The sequence below is a fragment of the Stegodyphus dumicola genome, chromosome 6 (assembly GCF_044657685.1).
Source record: "Stegodyphus dumicola isolate Sdum_Otavi_A_Nest chromosome 6, ASM4465768v1".
NCBI classification, from domain to species: Eukaryota; Metazoa; Arthropoda; class Arachnida; order Araneae; family Eresidae; genus Stegodyphus; species Stegodyphus dumicola.
This window is the reverse complement of record NC_140773.1, coordinates 40728363-40745564: the sequence shown is the minus strand read 5'-3', so window position 1 is coordinate 40745564 and position 17202 is coordinate 40728363. Positions and strand designations below refer to the sequence as shown.

Genomic DNA, 17202 nt, shown 5'->3' with positions numbered 1-17202 from the left:
AGGTTGTACATATCTCTTGATATGGGTCCGAGATTATATATACGATTCAAAACGGTGTCGAATTTCAATTTGTATTAATATATTATATTACACTTAATTGCATATGCGATTTTTTTTTTTGATTGAAACGAGGGGAGATATATGTGTCAAGGGCCGTGTGAGATGAAAGTACTGACATTTATGATACGGCAAGAACTCATTGTAACGTCTGTAGCGACATTCGAAGCAGCAGAAATGAAAAATGAGCAGTGCCCTTACCGGAACTCGAACCACGGACCTCTCAAATACGCGTCGAGCGTGTTGACCATTACAAAACGAAGGCATGCTAAGAAGGCGGGAGAAATACCTTATGCATCTACCATTTGAAATGTCGCGCTTACAAGAAGTAATTCTTAGAAGACAAAGGAACAGTCTGGATATTTGAAGAAGCCAGTCTGCACAGGTTCTTTAATGGATTGAGGCATCGAATTCCTGAATATCTAGATACAATTTGGGATGTTTCCAGTATGTTTTGTTAATAGCGCTACATCTTTCTACATTAAGAGGGATGGGAGACCCTCGGACCTTTCCCTCCGGGGATTGCTCCTATAAAACTGGGGCGGAACTGAGCAAACGTTATGCTGTCATCTATATGGTACACAAGGCTCTTGCCTACGACAGGTGCAATCTTGCTTCCTTGCCGTGCTGCATTTCGTGTGCTTGCTTTGATATTAGACAACCCAGATTAGTCAGAACAACAACATTCCGTATGCATGTTGAGAGCCCGTGTCATGCTTCTGTATGACGTATGCAGGAAATTATAATCGATTTTTAGGAGGCCTGTGTAATGAATCATCCTTTATAATTTACAGATATTTGTGTTAATGGTTAATTTAGATCATTTCACGCTTCTTGCGATCGATATGTTATTTTATTATTATTGATGCTCCCGGAATATCTCTTACGTGAATTCTAAATTTTAGCATTATATCAGTACGGTAATATTTCACGTTGGTATTTAAGTTTTGAATTAAGTATCAATCTTAGCATGTTGCATTAAGTTACAGTAATACGTTAGAGTAATGCGTTTAGAAAAATCTAAATTTTGCTTAACTTGGCATGAGCTAAATTCCTTTTTGCATCGTAAATATTAGATTTATTCAGTTAAAAGGATGACAATGATGATATGTTTTTTCTAGAAATAATTAGAATTGCCTAAAAAATTAATTCATGAACGAAACCGAAATATTGGCTTTCAGCAACAATAATCTGAATTTATCTTTTTAATTGAATGTTTTAATTTACATGAATTTTTAATTATTTAATTTAGCTTAATTATCTCTTAGTTTAGTTTAATTATAATTTTTATTCATCTAACATCGCGATTAGGAATTATTTAGTCTGCATTACATTTTCTGTTTGGCTGTAAGTATTATCATTATTTTATCAATACAAACGCGTGCAACAGCCCGTATGCCAACAAATACTAAATTTTAAATTAAAGCGTATCTTAGGAGAAAATAAAGATATCTCGTCTTCTTCAAAGAACCGTAGAATACATTAAGTGGAGGACGAGTAAAGGCATATGTAATATCTTTCATATAGTTAAATCGCTTTTCGATCTAATTTGGCTTTTCGTTATCTTTTTGTGTTAAAATGTAATTTATAGTTTGAAGCTTTTGAAGAAGCTACCATTCATGTATCTTTAATTACAATAAAATCTTCTCTTTCTAAGTTGGCTGAAGAAAACTCTCCGCCATTGTCGCCTGAATGAGATTGATGACTTTACGACGGATGAAGGTGTATCTAAGCAGAATTATTTTCTTCGCGAGATGCTGAAACCTACCGCAGAAGACTTTAGGCTTGGAGAATTCACAGAAAAGATGATCCAGTACGGGTACCTTGTGGTATGGTATATTTTCTTTTATGCATATTAGATTTGACTTAGATATGATTTGACTTAGATATATTAAATGATAACACGCTAGTTATCATTTTCAACTTTCCCCAACTCAACTCATTTCATCGCATCTGTTCTCAGAAAATATCAACTAATGCAAGTCACAGACTAAAATGAAGGAAGTAAAGTGAAGAAAGTAGTTACTTATTTAACTAACTAAAGAAAAAACTCATAAAATAAATTACATTTGTTCTTTATATTTAGGTGGCGCTTGAGATTTTTTTGTAAGAGCATTTAAGTCGGCTGAGCTGACGTTTGGTAAACAATTAAAATTCCACCTTGGTTAACTTATTAAGGATTTCGTATTTACTTTCTAAGAACTTAAGATAACAGCCCTTAGTCTCTAATCATCTATATTTTAGTTCATTGTCTAATAATTGTAAATGTAGTAAAGTTGAAATTTTACTTTTATAGAATTCTTCTTTGCTTGTTAACAAGCATCGAAATGTATTATGTACAAAAATGTAAGGTGTACACACACAGGTATGTAATTTGTAATATCTGTACACAGGCATGCACCAATTCGGAAATGTTACAAGCAAATATATTTCAGCCCAGTTCGGCCATGTTCTTAACTATTTGGTTATTCAATAAATACTGGACCTGGGCAGTAAGAATGAGCGTCAACCCGGTGGCATTAGATTCGTAGAACTGCCAACCGGACGGTCCAGGCGTTGGGTTTGGGCGCGCGGTGCGAGCCACCCATGAGGCATCACGGGTCATACTCAAGATAAGGGCGGGCGTGACACTATGCTAATTAACTTAATAGTAAAGGGGTGGTGGTCACGTCCTCCGTCACTTGTCACTTGTTTGCTTTAGTTTGTAACCCAAATGGGATTTAAAAATAAATAAAACTGTTTTGTATGCATATATTATGTATTCAAGTACGTAACCGGATAAGGGTAGTAATTAATAAAAAGAAGAAACTATCCATTTATACTTTCATATAAGTAGTATTAGTATCAGTATTAAAAGGGCGCGGCCCCTAGTCTACCTAGCCCAAGGAGGTTAGAATAGACCTCCTTGACCTAGCCGGCGTAAGCCGGCCATATGACTAAAAGGAGAACAGGCCAGTCTAATCAAAAACGAGGGAGCCAGCAGCCCGGCTGCGCCCGCAACTACGCCCCCCAAAAAGACCAAATCAACAAAATTAAGCTAGCTCCAGAGAAACCAGGTCAGGGCTTCGAATAAAAAAGAAGGGGAAAAAAGAAGTTACTCCCCCCCCCAAAATAAAAGACATAGCAAACTCAAAATTACTGTTAGCAAAAAGTTGTAAAACCAATCAATTAAAGCAACACTCACGCAAAACGAGCCTAAAAAATTAAAATGAACAATAAATTAAAATGAACAATAGCATCAAAATGCACTTATATTATTTTTTTTTCATATAAGTAGTAGTGCATTACATTTTTAGTAGAATTTTGTATAACGATAAAGAGCATTATCTAAAAACATCAGAGGAAATGTAGAGCATAAATTGTGCTGAATGTTATTATTACGAATATTTCAAATAAGACCTTCTACAGCGTTCTTCTACTACTGTTTACACACATTTAGAATGATTTCGGGTCCGTTTAATTAATGTATAAATTGAAAAAAAAGAATTTGTTTTAATGTTCAATCTGGTACACTTTTTTTTCCAGACTCCCGATTTCCATGATTGATGGCTTTTCATAAAATTTCCAGAAGTATTGATTTCCATTTTTCTTCCATTACTTTCCTGTCATTCTATCAGAGAGTTAATCCATTTTCATATATAAAAACTGTTGTATAAAAACATTTAAATAAATATTCTTATATATTTACACTCAGTCTGCCGCATGCTTATATATTTACACTCAGTCTTTCGAAACATTTGTAGAATTTGAACTGCAGCAGAATTTCAGTCTTAAGACATTTTGAAGAAAGTTTCTTTAACAAATTCCACATCAGAGTTATGAAAATGTATTCCAGTTCCCATTTTTCATAAAAACTGTAAATTTGCTACTTTTTTGTTTTGTTTTGTTTACTTCATATTTTTACTGCTACCAGAATACAAAAGGAATATAAAAGTAGCCAGTTTTGACTTAAAAAATAGAAAGAAGGCTCTTACATTGTTGCAAACCAATAGTGTTAAGGAACATTGACATTTCTTTCAAGGAAAGTTTTCACATTGTGACCTGTATGATGAATACTAAATACTAAACAAGGAACAGAGAAACGACAACTTATGCATTATTATATAGAGGATTAAAAGAAGGGGTGCCAAAGAACACGCTAGATGACATGCTGGGCAACCAGGGTAGGTGGGGTAAGATGCCTATCTTCTTCTCCCAATCTCTGGACGGCTAGTGCCAAGCCGAATAGTCGACGATAACAATGATGCTAAAGGAATCACTATCATTTGTTTCTATGAGTCATGATTAAGTTGCGTTTGTGTGTTGAAATTGTCTTCTGTCGATTATGATCGATCAAAAACTGCTTCGACATCGACTCGTTAGACTGCTAACGTTGGTCACCCTTGACGTAAATGACTTTCACCTGATTATTGAACAATAATCCGGCTTGATCTCAGTGTTTTAATATGATTTAAAATTCTATTACAATTAGTCGCTACTCAGTCTGCATAATTGTTAGTGACTCTGACCAATGGCCGAGGTTCGAATCCCGAAGAATGCATGGATGCTTGTAAGGGTACGGTGTCTATGCGGCAAGGGGGCACTCAAATTACACTAGCGATCCGAAATCCTCTCGAAGCTCATGGCAGGAGAAGCAGCCCATAACGTCGAAGCAGTCCCAGTACAAATCCCATGGCCGGTTTCTCATTTAAAACGGAATCTGCGCGCCACAGCTCTAGCACTCTGGCAAGCTGCGTGGGACAACGAAGACACAGGCCGCCGAGCGCATACATTTCTGCCTAAAGTAGATAGGGAACTACTGGTTGCACGGCCACAAATGGTGTATTACATCACAGGGCATAGGCCCTTTCCAGTATATTTTGAGAGATTTGGAATCTCCAATTCGGATCAGTGCTGCTGCGGCGATCTGGGCACAGCAGAACACTACGTTGATGAATGTCCTCTCACGGAGGGAATGCACATTCCGTTCCCGCAGACGAAAAGGGAGGCATTCAACAGATTTATGGTCAAGCAGCGACACCAGACCAACAAAATTACTCATATAATTGATAAGCTAATGGACATGGGTCCAGACTTATGCCATGTGTAAATATAACTGGTCAGTATGTCAGCAAATTTCAATGTAAATCAGTATCATTCAAGCATAAGTAATCTAGGTATGTCTGCGATGTGTGTATATAGTGTGGGCAAGCGTGTCCTAATGTATGTTATTATTATTATTATTATTATTATTATTATTATTATTATTATTATTTTATTTTTATTTTTATTTTTATTGTGCTAAGTGTATATACTAGCTCTGTCTTATTATTCCAAAGCAAATTAAGGTAATGTCATGTAGGTATTTAGAAAGTATATGTATGTAACAGTGTTGGATTGCATGTCAGCAAATATGTATTAACAGAAGCATGTAAATAACTACTAATGTATATCTGCCCTTGTTTAGCCATGTACAATGCTATTCTTGAAGATTCAAAATCATTGGACCCGGGCACTTTGGACGGATGTCTACCCGGTGGCATTTGGTTCGCGGAACTGCCAACCGGATGGTCCAGGCGTAGGGTTTGGGCGCCTTGTGCAAGCCTCCCATGTGGCCTCTCTGGCTTTACTCTGTATAAGGGCGGACGTGGCCCTATATGCTAATTAACTTAATAGTAAAGGGGTGGTGGCCACGTCCTCCGTCACTATCACTGTAATTCTCGATTGAGGCGGAAGCTTAACCAGTTAGCTAAGAACAGTAACACCTCAACTACCAATGATAGTACAGGAATGCTATCCTATAATAATTAATTTGTTAAAGAATTGCACAGATTATTTTTTATCATAAAAAATTACTCATAGCATAGGAAAGTTTTTACGTTAACCTTTTACTCTTATATTGAATTTTATAAACCTGAGTTGCATAATTTGCTCCTGAATAAAATTTGTGACTAATGCCTGCTATGTGCGAAGACGAGGGTGTTTGTATTTTCATAAATCACGAAAGACCAGTCCTGGTAGCAATTAACAAATATGTGACGAATTAATTTTTTGCCGCCAATTGGTAGAATACTTTTGAACTCAATGATTCCTTTTCTTTCCGAAAGATTTTCGCTGCATCGTTTCCTCTGGCTCCAGCACTTGCTTTACTATTCAACATGATTGACTTCAAAATCGATTCCAGACGGTTGCTTTGGTGGAATAGGAGACCCACTCCTTATAGGGATAACGACATTGGTAAGCTGAAGATTATTAATTATTCTCTTATAAGGATATTTATTTATAGAGATTTCCATGGTTTTTTTTCTCCTAACATTGTTGGAGTAACAGAATGGTATTCATTGAAAGGTTATTCTTCTTTCGACTTAATTTCACCATTACAAATTTCTAAAAGTTTTGTTAACAAACTTCCTAATTGATTCTTTTATAACTAACAGAAAAGTCATTTGAACATAAAAGAAAATATTTTTTGAAATAAATATGATTGAGAATCAGAAGTTGGACAATAAAACTTGTTTAGTTGTTGATGTTACCTATTCAAGTGTTTATGAATCTGACTAGGACATTCGGTGAGCCAGGAAAGTGTGTTTCTCGCAATATAATAAATTAAAATAGTCTGCTGATATGAATACTTATTTATAAGTATTTCCTAGGAATCAAATCGAAAGTAATATAGTTAACGTATGACAGCGATAATCAGTTTAAATGGCACCGTTACGGAAATGTATGTTTTTAGCTTTGAGATATCTATATATATATAACTTTGATTGTACAGTTTTTGTTTTGTTAGTGTTGGTATTGGAGATAGCTATTTTAAGTAGCATCATCTAAAAGTTCATTAAAAGTAACTTAGTAGATCCCAATTTTAATTTCGTCTAAGATTCGGTAGAGGCTTAATCTGAATTTTTAAACACACATTGTTTTATTTAAAATAGAATTCAAGCAGTCAGTTAAGAATGGAAATGTTATTGAAAGGGTTATTATTGACTTACTTAGCTCATTGTATAAAATCATTTTATAATTTTATAGAATTAAGTGTTTATATTTAGTCTGAGATATTTCAATGATTGCTAATTCAATAGCCAATCAACCGCCATAAGTTACTGAAATAGTTGAAATCTACCCTCAGGATAACTTTTAAAGGGCAGAATCTATGAAGAAAGTTGGCATTCGAAATTTAGTTGGGAAGTCTTGACATATTGGCACTGCAGATGATGCTTGCAGTTGGGAATTTTCTCATTCCTGAATAAATTCAGTAACGCAAATAATTAAAATAATTTTCCTAGCATCTAATTTTAATTTTTGTCTCATAACCCCGCATATATGATAAACCGGCATCATAAAAATCCTGAATGTTTGGACATTTTACTGTGCTTTATATCTGTAATTGCTGTGTTTTATATCTGTTTGGATATTTTGCTGTGATTTTATGCTGCAATATCAGACTTTTGCTGTACTTTTTGCTGTCATTATCAGAATTTTGCTGTACTTTGAAAGCAATCTAAAATGGCATCACATGCCTTTTCAGATTATGTCACATATTTGTCTAACTTTTGTTACGAATATTATGGCTATAGATTTTAAAATTTTAATTTTAGGTATATGGTTCCATATCATCAACTTCATCAATGTTTGTGGTGTCATCAGCAATGCATTTCTCATAGCTTTTACTTCTGAACTCGGCAGAGAAAGTTCTCTAGAAATCAAATTCGCTATTGTCATTGGATTTGAGGTATTTAATTTACTTACTTAAAAATGTATTATCAAAACTTGTAGAATCAGATAATCAGCGCAGTTTTATACAATTTATCTTATTATTAAATTTTATTATTTTTTATTAAGTATATTTTAGCACAAGATAGATATAAGATAGTTTTTAGATATTTAGATATTTAGCACAAGATAGTTTTTAGATATTCCTTAGCAAAGTAGGCATTTCTTTTCGTCTGAAACATATACTTCAAGTTCTTTTCAATAACAGTTAACTTGTAGTGTTAAATCTTGAAGTCATATAATTGAAATAGTCGTCCGAAGACTATCTGTAAGTATAATAAGCCTGCTTCGAGTAACAGGATTCATTACTCTCAGATGTAATTTTATTTTTTTTAAAGTTAAGAACTTAGTTAAATAATGGAAACCATAATATATTATAATATATCTATATAATCTTATAAATTTTACCTTTTAATCTTGTACTTTTATCCATATTATATTATAATTTTAAAAGAAGTAATGTATTAAAATTTTATTGCAGCATTTCGTGTTCCTCATGAAATATGCTATTTCTCTACTCATACCAGATGTTCCTACTTGGGTTAAGAATTCTTTGAAAAAGGTAAGTATCTTTCGAATTAATTTAATTAATATAAATCATGTAAATTGTATGGCCAGTTTATATTTGCGAACTCTTAGCTTTTCGTGAAGGTCAGCGTTTCCTTTCAAACTATGTACTGTGGTGACGAAAGTCATGAGATACCTCCTAATATCGTATCGGACCTCCTTTTGCTCGGCGAAGTGCAGCAACTCGACGCGGCGTGGACTCAATACGTTGTCGGAAATTCCCTACAGAAGTATTGAGGCATGTTGCCTTTATAGACGTCCGTAATTGCGAAAGTGTACCGGTGCAGGATTTTGTGCAGGAACTGACCTCTCGATTATGTCCCATTAATGTTCGATGGGATTCATGCCGGCTATGTAGATGGCCAAATCATTTGCTGGAATTGTCCAGAATGTTCTTCAAACCAATCGTAAACCGTTTTGGCCTGGTGACATGGCGGATTGTCATCCATAAATATTCCGTCGTTGTCTGGGTACATGAAGTCCACAGATGGCTGTCACTTATCGGTTCAGTTTGACCAGAGGACTCAGTACATGCCATGAAAAAACTGCCCATACCATTATGGAGCCACCACCAGCTTACACGGTCCCTTGTTGAGAACTTGTGTCCGTGGCTTCGTGGAGTCTGTGCCACACTTGAAACCGACCATCAGCTCTTAGCAACTGAAATCGTTACTCAACTGACCAAGCGACAGTTTTCCCTTCGTCCTAGGGGCCAACCGATATGGTCACGAGTCCCCGAGAGGCTCTGCAGGCGATGTTGTTCCGTTAGAAGGCACTCCATTCGTTCTTCTGCTGCCATAGCTCATTAAAACCAAAATTTGAAATGAAATAATGAACAATCTAGAGAAATGTATGCATTTTTCCCGCATTCTGAGAAAACAACAGTACCTACAGCCATTAAATTTTCGACAACATAGTCCTGCACACGAAATGGGCAAATGGAAGTCGGAATTTTGAATTTCGATTTCTTTTATTAGCTATTTCATATTTTGAAAACCTTCAACGAATTTTTGATTAAAAATCTCAACGATTTCAAAGCAAGCAGTGGCAACACTGTAAGAAATAAAACACTTTTATCGCCAGCGTGCGAGACTGTCTATTAGAAATTCTAAAGATATGCTGTTTTCGGCTGCTTCAAGCTTTTCTAATTAGCATCTAAATTGGCAGATAGTTAACTTATTGAAACCTCCCTTTACGAAATGCAATTTTTTTACTTCAGTTGTTATACTTTACAGCAATAACAATAAAAAAATAGCAAAACTAACTAGTGTAATGAATAAACCTGCATTTAAAATTTTCGTTCTCATCGTTCATTGTGGAAATTTCGTTTTGGTAATATTTCAGTTGAAAATAGATTTTACGTAATTTTAACAATGTGGTAGTGCCCCAAATGCAGAAAACATAGTAATAAAATTTTCCTTTCGATGATCAGATTTGTTTTATATTGTAGATATTAGATGTGACGCATTGGAATGTTGAATGTAAATTAAATATACTGATAGAAAATATTTTTAAGTTCTAAAATAAAATTACTCTCACACAATTTTGTCTAATTTACTTTCAGGAACGTTATTTGGTTTCCTATCTGATGAAACGAAGTAAAACAGATTTGGAAAAGCTGTCTCTAAAGCCGCAAGTAAGTGGGAAAAATGGTGAAGACTCAAAGGATGGTGACATACAATTAAATATTATGGAAAAAGGCAGCGAAGAAAGGTTACCCACATCCCGATGGAGCTATGGCTGAAAAAATATAAAGTGTTTCGTTATATTATGCAGTTGTGCAAAAATGAAATGGAAGTTTTCTGCTTAGTTTAAAAACCTCGCAGCATCTGAAAGAAAAGGCTGTGAGAAATCTGAAAGAAAAGTAACGTTCAGCAAGCAGCAAATTTCAGTATTATTTATTATCAGCTTTTCATTTTGAACTTCTGTACTCAAGTAATTTAAAATTTAAGTGCAATATGCCATAATGTCCCGCGTTTATTTAATAAACATCATTTTTCTATTTTACTATCGCCCATTTTTAAACAATGAAACTGCTTTATTTAATTTGTAGTTTAGACATTAGCAGTTGCAGATTGAAGAACTGCATTTTATTTTTGTCAAGTGAATTTAAAATATTTAGTACTCATTCATTCTGTCATTACTATTTATAATGGCCTGTTGAGGAAGTATGGCTCATTCATAATTATTTTTTAATTAGTTGAAAGGGGCTTCTTCCCTGAGGGACAATTGTTTTCGTTTTGCGATTTCCGGTCGAATCACTCTGAATGTCCGTTTCACTTTTCAAACTGTTGCCACCAAATATTATCGCCCTGTATTATATTTGAAGAAATTAAATAATGAAGAATCTGTTTAAATGTATGTATGTTTCTCGCATTGTGATAAAACAACGGTACCTAAAGTCATCCAATTTTGAGTGACGTAATCTGACTGCGAATATGGACATCTGGAAGCTCAAATTTGATATTTGGAATTTGTTTCATTATCGATGTTATATTTTGTAAAACTTTAACGAATTTTTGATTAACAATCTCAAGGATTTCAAAGCGAGCAATGGCAACATCGCACAGAAAAAATATTCTTATCTCCAGCGCGTGAGGATGTGTATCGGAAATTCTGAAGATATGCTCAGTTTAAAATTATTTTGCGATATTGCTCTTGTACTGAATTTTGTGGTTTAAATGCGAAGAACATGATATTTAATAAATAAAGGTAACATAAAAAATGTTTAAAAAAACGCCCCTTTTGGACGGTATTTAAAATCTGAAACCTTTCAGATTTTCTTTTTTTTTTTTTTTTTTTTTTTTTTTTAATTTAATTTTATTTTTAGTACCTAAGTCTCGATCTCCACATTTTTGTCTGCATCGCTTTTCAGTTAAAAGGGTCATGTATTATTTTTAAAGAAATATTGTAACGAATGTAAAAAAAGTATGGCAACACGAATAGAAGTAAGTTGTCACCCAGTCTTTTTGCCATGTATTATTTTTAAAGAAATAGCAAAGTGACTACAAAAAATCTGTGGCAACACTTAATATTCTGTTGGGAATTATAAAGACATAATGTTTTTTGAATATTTTGTGAATTTTCTGTTGCATTTTATGTGTCGTAAGTTTGAAGAAAATAATGTTTAATAATAAAGTTGAAAGGACAAAAATAAATAAATGTTTTGTTATAGAAGTAAGTCCAAGAGCAGAGTGGTAAACGATTGATTGCCCCAAGAGAAGATTGGTAAGCTCAGAGACAACACAAAAGAAAATTCTTAACAAACCCTCTGATACCACGTTAAAATACAGTTTTTTTTTTCTTTTTTAAGGAAATTTGTTGATGATAAATTTAATAAAGAATGCGATGCTATTCAGTGTTAAAATTCTGTTTAAGATTCAGTGTTAAATTTCTGTTGTTAAAATTCTGTTTGCCGTTAAAGACTAATTTAACGGCATATTCTTGATGTTTGAAAAGATCTATACCGCTTTTGTTTTCCCTTTCTCTCTCTCTCTTTTTTATTTATTTAATTTTTTTAATATCGTCACATATTAAAAAAAATTAAATAAAAAAAGAGAAAATTAATAAATAAAAAAGAGCTCTCTCTTTTTTATTTATTTAATTTTTTTAATATCGTCACATATTAAAAATTAAATAAAAAAAGAGAAAAAATTAAATAATATTAAATAATAATTTATTTATTTAATTAATTAAATAATAATTTATTTATTTAATTTTTTTAAAATCGTCACATATTAAAAAAATTAAATAAAAAAAGAGAAATTTAATAAATAAAAAGAGAAAATATTAAATAAAAAAAATGAAAAGATTTAACATCACAAGTTTAAGTTTTTTTTTTTTTGTTTGTTTGTTTTGTTACGATACATTACCAGGATATTTAACATCCCGATAGATCTGATAGTTATTTCCATCAATCTTCGAAGGGTTGCCATTCTACGCTCCATAAGATCTTTCAAATTCTAACTATTGTTTTAATATTCAAATTATAACTAGTGTTGTTTCAGAAGTTAGGCAATTTAAAAGTCTTCATAACTTAGATATTTCTTACACATTTTATATAGAAAATTATGTGCTGTTGGAAATATAAGAATTGAAATATTTAATAATTAAAAAATTTAGCAAATTATTAAACCATTTATCTGTTGTAAATTTTTGAATGAAAATGAATATTAATGAAATTTTGATTATTTCTTCCTATCTCTAAACCTTTTAAAATATTTTTATAAAAAATTAAATCTTTCCGAGCAAATATTGGCATTATTAAGAGCTTCTGGATTAGTTTATGAAGTAAATGAATTTTTTGCGTAATTTAACTTAGAACTTTACGAAAGAGTTTGATAAAATTAGTTCGTTTGCCTAAAATTTATTCAAATTCTGATTAGCATTTGACTTTAGATTTGATAATATTCTTTTTAAATAAGAAATTTTAAGCGTTTTAATGGCATCAATATATTTATACTCCTTTCCTCTACGCGAATTATTTACAGTAGGAAAAAACAAATATGCTGCTGTGAAGAAATTTTAAATGAAGTAGTGAGCATTTTGTTAGTAAAATATTCTTCCTGTTTCTAAAAGGATTTTATTGTTCAAAATGTTAAAAATAATTTTCAATATGGGATAACTATAAAAATGAAAAAAACAATTAGCTCATGACTTGTTTTATTCAAAATATTTTGTAAATAATTTAAAAAGCATAATCGTTTAATTTTTTAGAATAATTTTTATAACTTAAATATAAATAAAAATTTAAGTTGTTTTAAACTTATGAAGTTAATTTACATAAGGTTTTGTAAATTCTTGAAAGAAAATTAATCTAACGTGTTTCATTATTTGTTGATGGTCCTCTTTTAATTTTCCTTCGTGTCTTCATTAAAGAATTTTAAATAGCTTCCAATTAGGATCAATTCAGTTTTGCGCATTTCATTTAAGTTGTTGCTTAATGTATTCCATGGAACTTTGTTATGATAAATATTGTCTATGCTGTTGTACTTATTATCATATTTTTATGAATGTTATCTGCATTGTACTTATTGCATTTATATACCTTCACAAATAATGTCAGAATACTATTTTTCACTTGTCATTTTCCAAATACTGTGTTGTACAATTTGTTCCTCTTTATAAATGTTATACAGCACACTTTATACAGATGAGCTTAACTTATGTTTTTGTAAATAGATGAGTTTAACTCGTGTTTTTGTAAACATCATGCCATTGACTGTTCCTTGCACATTGAAGCTTATTATGCAAATACTGAGACTTGTTTTAATGAGATCTGAATTATCATGTCGTTTATACTTTTCATATATTTCTTAATTTAAGCATAATTTAGGAATTTGTAATTGTAAACATCACCATCTAGTCAGATTTTGACTTTCATTTTACTTTTTTGGAAAAAAAAAAAAAAAAAAAAAAGGAAATGTAAGCTTGTCTTAGGCGTCACATGTAGCCAATAGAAACGAAAAGAATGTTTGTGTATGAAGAAAACTCATGAGTGCATTTAAAATTTATTGTTTTGCTTCATTGCATAAGAAATTAGAAACATATATTCATTGACGCGGTTTTTTTTTTCGGGGGGACTTAATCTATCAATCAGACAATTCCTTGTCCCGAAAAGTTTTGCCTATTGCTCAGTGTCTCTATTGAAAAAAGTATTTAACATAAAATCAACATGTTAAGGCTGAAGCAAATAATTAATCATACATTGCATCATAATTCGAAATAATTAAGTTCAGCATTGAATTGTTGCGCCAAAATAAAAAAAAAGCATCATTGAATATTAAACTTATATGCCAAGAATTAACAATTAATCTATTTTTCAATATTGGATGGATTCCTTACATTCTTCAGGAAAGCTTTGTTTCTGAAATTCTGGAAAATTGTCAAAGATCAGTTCCTTATTCACGTAAAAATTTGGCTCTGAGTGAGCCTAAACTACATTAAAAAAAATTGCTTTGCCTTACAGTTTCAGACAAGTGACGTAAATGCGAAACTATATAAGTCGAGATTGCGTAAATCGGGGTATTAATGCACAGTAATTGAGAAGCATCTCGTTAAGGTCAGGAGGCAAACAAGGTTATGCTCTTTCCAACGCTCGAGTTCAGTGACATCACTTGACTTACAGAAGTGTTAGAAATGAAGATACATTTAGGTCAAGATAGTAGATGCTTTGGTGCAGATTATGAGTCAGTGACGTCACACGCTCAAAGAGTTCTAGTCGAGAAGAGCAAACATTGTAGTAGTACAGTAAACTTACATGCGTTATCTTCAATTTATTGGGAATTATCAATAATTTTCATGGAAGCACAAGTATTAAATTTTCAGCACTTTTGTATTAATGCCATTTCTCTAGAAGACCCGCACTAAAAGACTTTACACATCATCCTTCTCAACTTATTACCACCTTTATTTTGTGCTATTCAGCTTTATAAATATTTTTATGCCTTGAAATTTGCAAATGAATATTTCTGCCAGTCATATATGTAACCAAAAGATGCCAGTACATTAAGTGCTATATAATGTTGTTAAAAGTTATGTACATAGGAATTGCTTTATCTGTGCTTTTATATGGTGTGATATTTATTGTGATGTAAGGGTCATATAGAGATCCCAAAACTATTTTCATCAAATATATTTCAATTTACAATTTGTGTTTTCAGTGTAATGTCCGCACAAAAGATATGTGAAAGCAACTGCTGTTTTTCAGATTTTTCTTTGTCAGAAATATGGTACAGAATTCAATAATTTCTTTTGTTTTCAATAAACTACAACATTTGTACAATTTTGTATAAACTGATTAAATCTTGATGGCAGAAATTAAACTGAAGTATTTTATAATTATGTTTGGAACTTTTCTTAACACAGTTTAATGCCATGCATTACTAATATTGAATTTAGCCTATATCATAATTATAACTAAATCATAATTATTTATGTATACAATCGGAGTTTAGGTATTTTTCGTAAATTCAAAATAATTAATTTTCTTAAGTGTTCCTCACTAAATTTTAATATCCCAACAAACGCTAATTCTTGGTAACACTAAGTAGTTAAAAAATGACGAAATGGGGCATTAATTAATTTTTCTTAGCTAATTTTCGTAAATTCAAAATAATTCTTAAGTGTTCCTCAGTAAATTTTAATATCCCAACAAACGCTAATTCTTGGTAACACTGAGTAGTTAAAGAAAATGAGGAAATGCGCCATTAATTTATTTTCTTTTTCCTGCGGTATCTTCAATATCTATTTGGGGTTAAAATTACAAATATTTGAACTAATCTGAATTAGTATCTCATTTGGTTTGTCATTTGCAAGTGCTTCAAAAGAGATTCATGCATTGATTTTCAATACCTTAAAACGATATTTTGATATCCTTGAACTATTAAAAATTTTAAGACCGAAAAGCATCTATTCAAATTTGTATGCTCTCTTCCTTAAAGTATGACTGGAGAGGGCCACGAGACCCAGTCAAACAAACTACGTGTTGAAATATATTAAGGTAATTACCGCAAATTTAGAGGAGGAACAAAATTCCCATGCAGCCGGACCGTTTGCCGGGATTTAACCCCAGGTCAAACGACTAGTGCTCAGTGATTTTACCACTCGGGCGCTGTAGCGGGATTACCGTCATCATCTGCATCTAATCTATTGATATCTGTTGATATTTGTCCAAAAAGATTTTAATAAATTTCGAATAATTAATTACTCAAATAATCGAAGCTGTACTTATATGTGCCTATTTTTCCGAGTAGAGTCTGCAAGTTTTATTATTGTTAAATAACCGTAGGCTCGTAAGGAATGCCTGAATGGCTTTCAAGTCAGGATTAAATTTCTAAAATTAGAGCATCGAAATTTATGGTAGGCTGTCAGCAAAGGTAAAAATTATGAACAATATAATAAATAAAACGTTAGAAAAATAAATGAAATAATTAAAAATTAATAAACTAGGTTAAATTAATGAAAATAATAGATAAATTAAAACACCAGAGCTAATTTTATTTGGAGCTCAGAATGAAGTAACGATTTTACTTATAGATTGAGAAGTAATGGCGTCGGTCTTCGGTGGGCTCCGGCTGACTTTAAGCCCTGATCAAGACTAAAAGATGCACATATATATTATTTTACCATGCACTTTGGCTCAGTGGACAGAATTATCATAATTATTTCAATAGCTTATGGGCTGCCTTCATTATCTTTCTGTATGTCACATAATCATTACATTTTCAGGTATGATTTAAAGCTGTCGTTTAAGTTCAAACGCTGGGTCATTCGTTTCTACCCGCAATGATTAATTTAAATAAAACATAGCTCTTAAAAATGGATAAAATATATCATAAATACATGAAATACATTTGACTACATATAATATGAATCTAGATATTTTCGCACTTTATAAACAGTACACATGCGTTAGGTTTCTACTTCCGGAATGAAATATCACATCTTCAACTATTAATAAGGAAATAAGAACTGCAATACTGCGTCTACAGATCTCTCAGGATTTATTTAATTTATTACTCCGCTAGTAATAAAATTTCCCTTTCAAGGTCACTAATTAAACTACTGCGTTAAAAATTATAGTAAAGTCAGCTGTAAGAAGCATGAGACCAAAAAAAAAGCCTTGATAATTCTACACATAAACCTAAGTTATACTGCAGTATATATACTGTACTGTATTGCTGCAATTAATTATGTGTTTCCTTAAGCGATGCTTTTGCTGTGAAATATTTAGCTAACTGAAAGAAAAAATATTGCGAAACATACAAGATTATTCAAAAGTAGCAGAAAAATAAAAATTTAATTATTCAAAAAGTATATCGATAC

At 32.1% G+C, this 17202-nt stretch overlaps 1 protein-coding gene across 2 annotated transcripts in view; it reads left to right on the top strand.

Moving 5' to 3' along the window:
* LOC118202083 (anoctamin-4-like) overlaps positions 1 to 15219 on the top strand; it is a 123908-nt gene extending 108689 nt beyond the window's left edge. For both annotated transcript variants that reach the window (XM_085818251.1, XM_085818252.1), the window contains exons 13-17: positions 1715 to 1886; positions 6144 to 6273; positions 7635 to 7768; positions 8291 to 8371; positions 9941 to 15219. In XM_085818251.1, coding sequence (XP_085674377.1) covers positions 1715 to 1886; positions 6144 to 6273; positions 7635 to 7768; positions 8291 to 8371; positions 9941 to 10120 — 697 coding nt within the window. In that variant the 3' untranslated portion in view covers positions 10121 to 15219. The remainder of the gene's footprint in view (positions 1 to 1714; positions 1887 to 6143; positions 6274 to 7634; positions 7769 to 8290; positions 8372 to 9940) is intronic.
* Positions 15220 to 17202: the final 1983 nt, after the last annotated feature.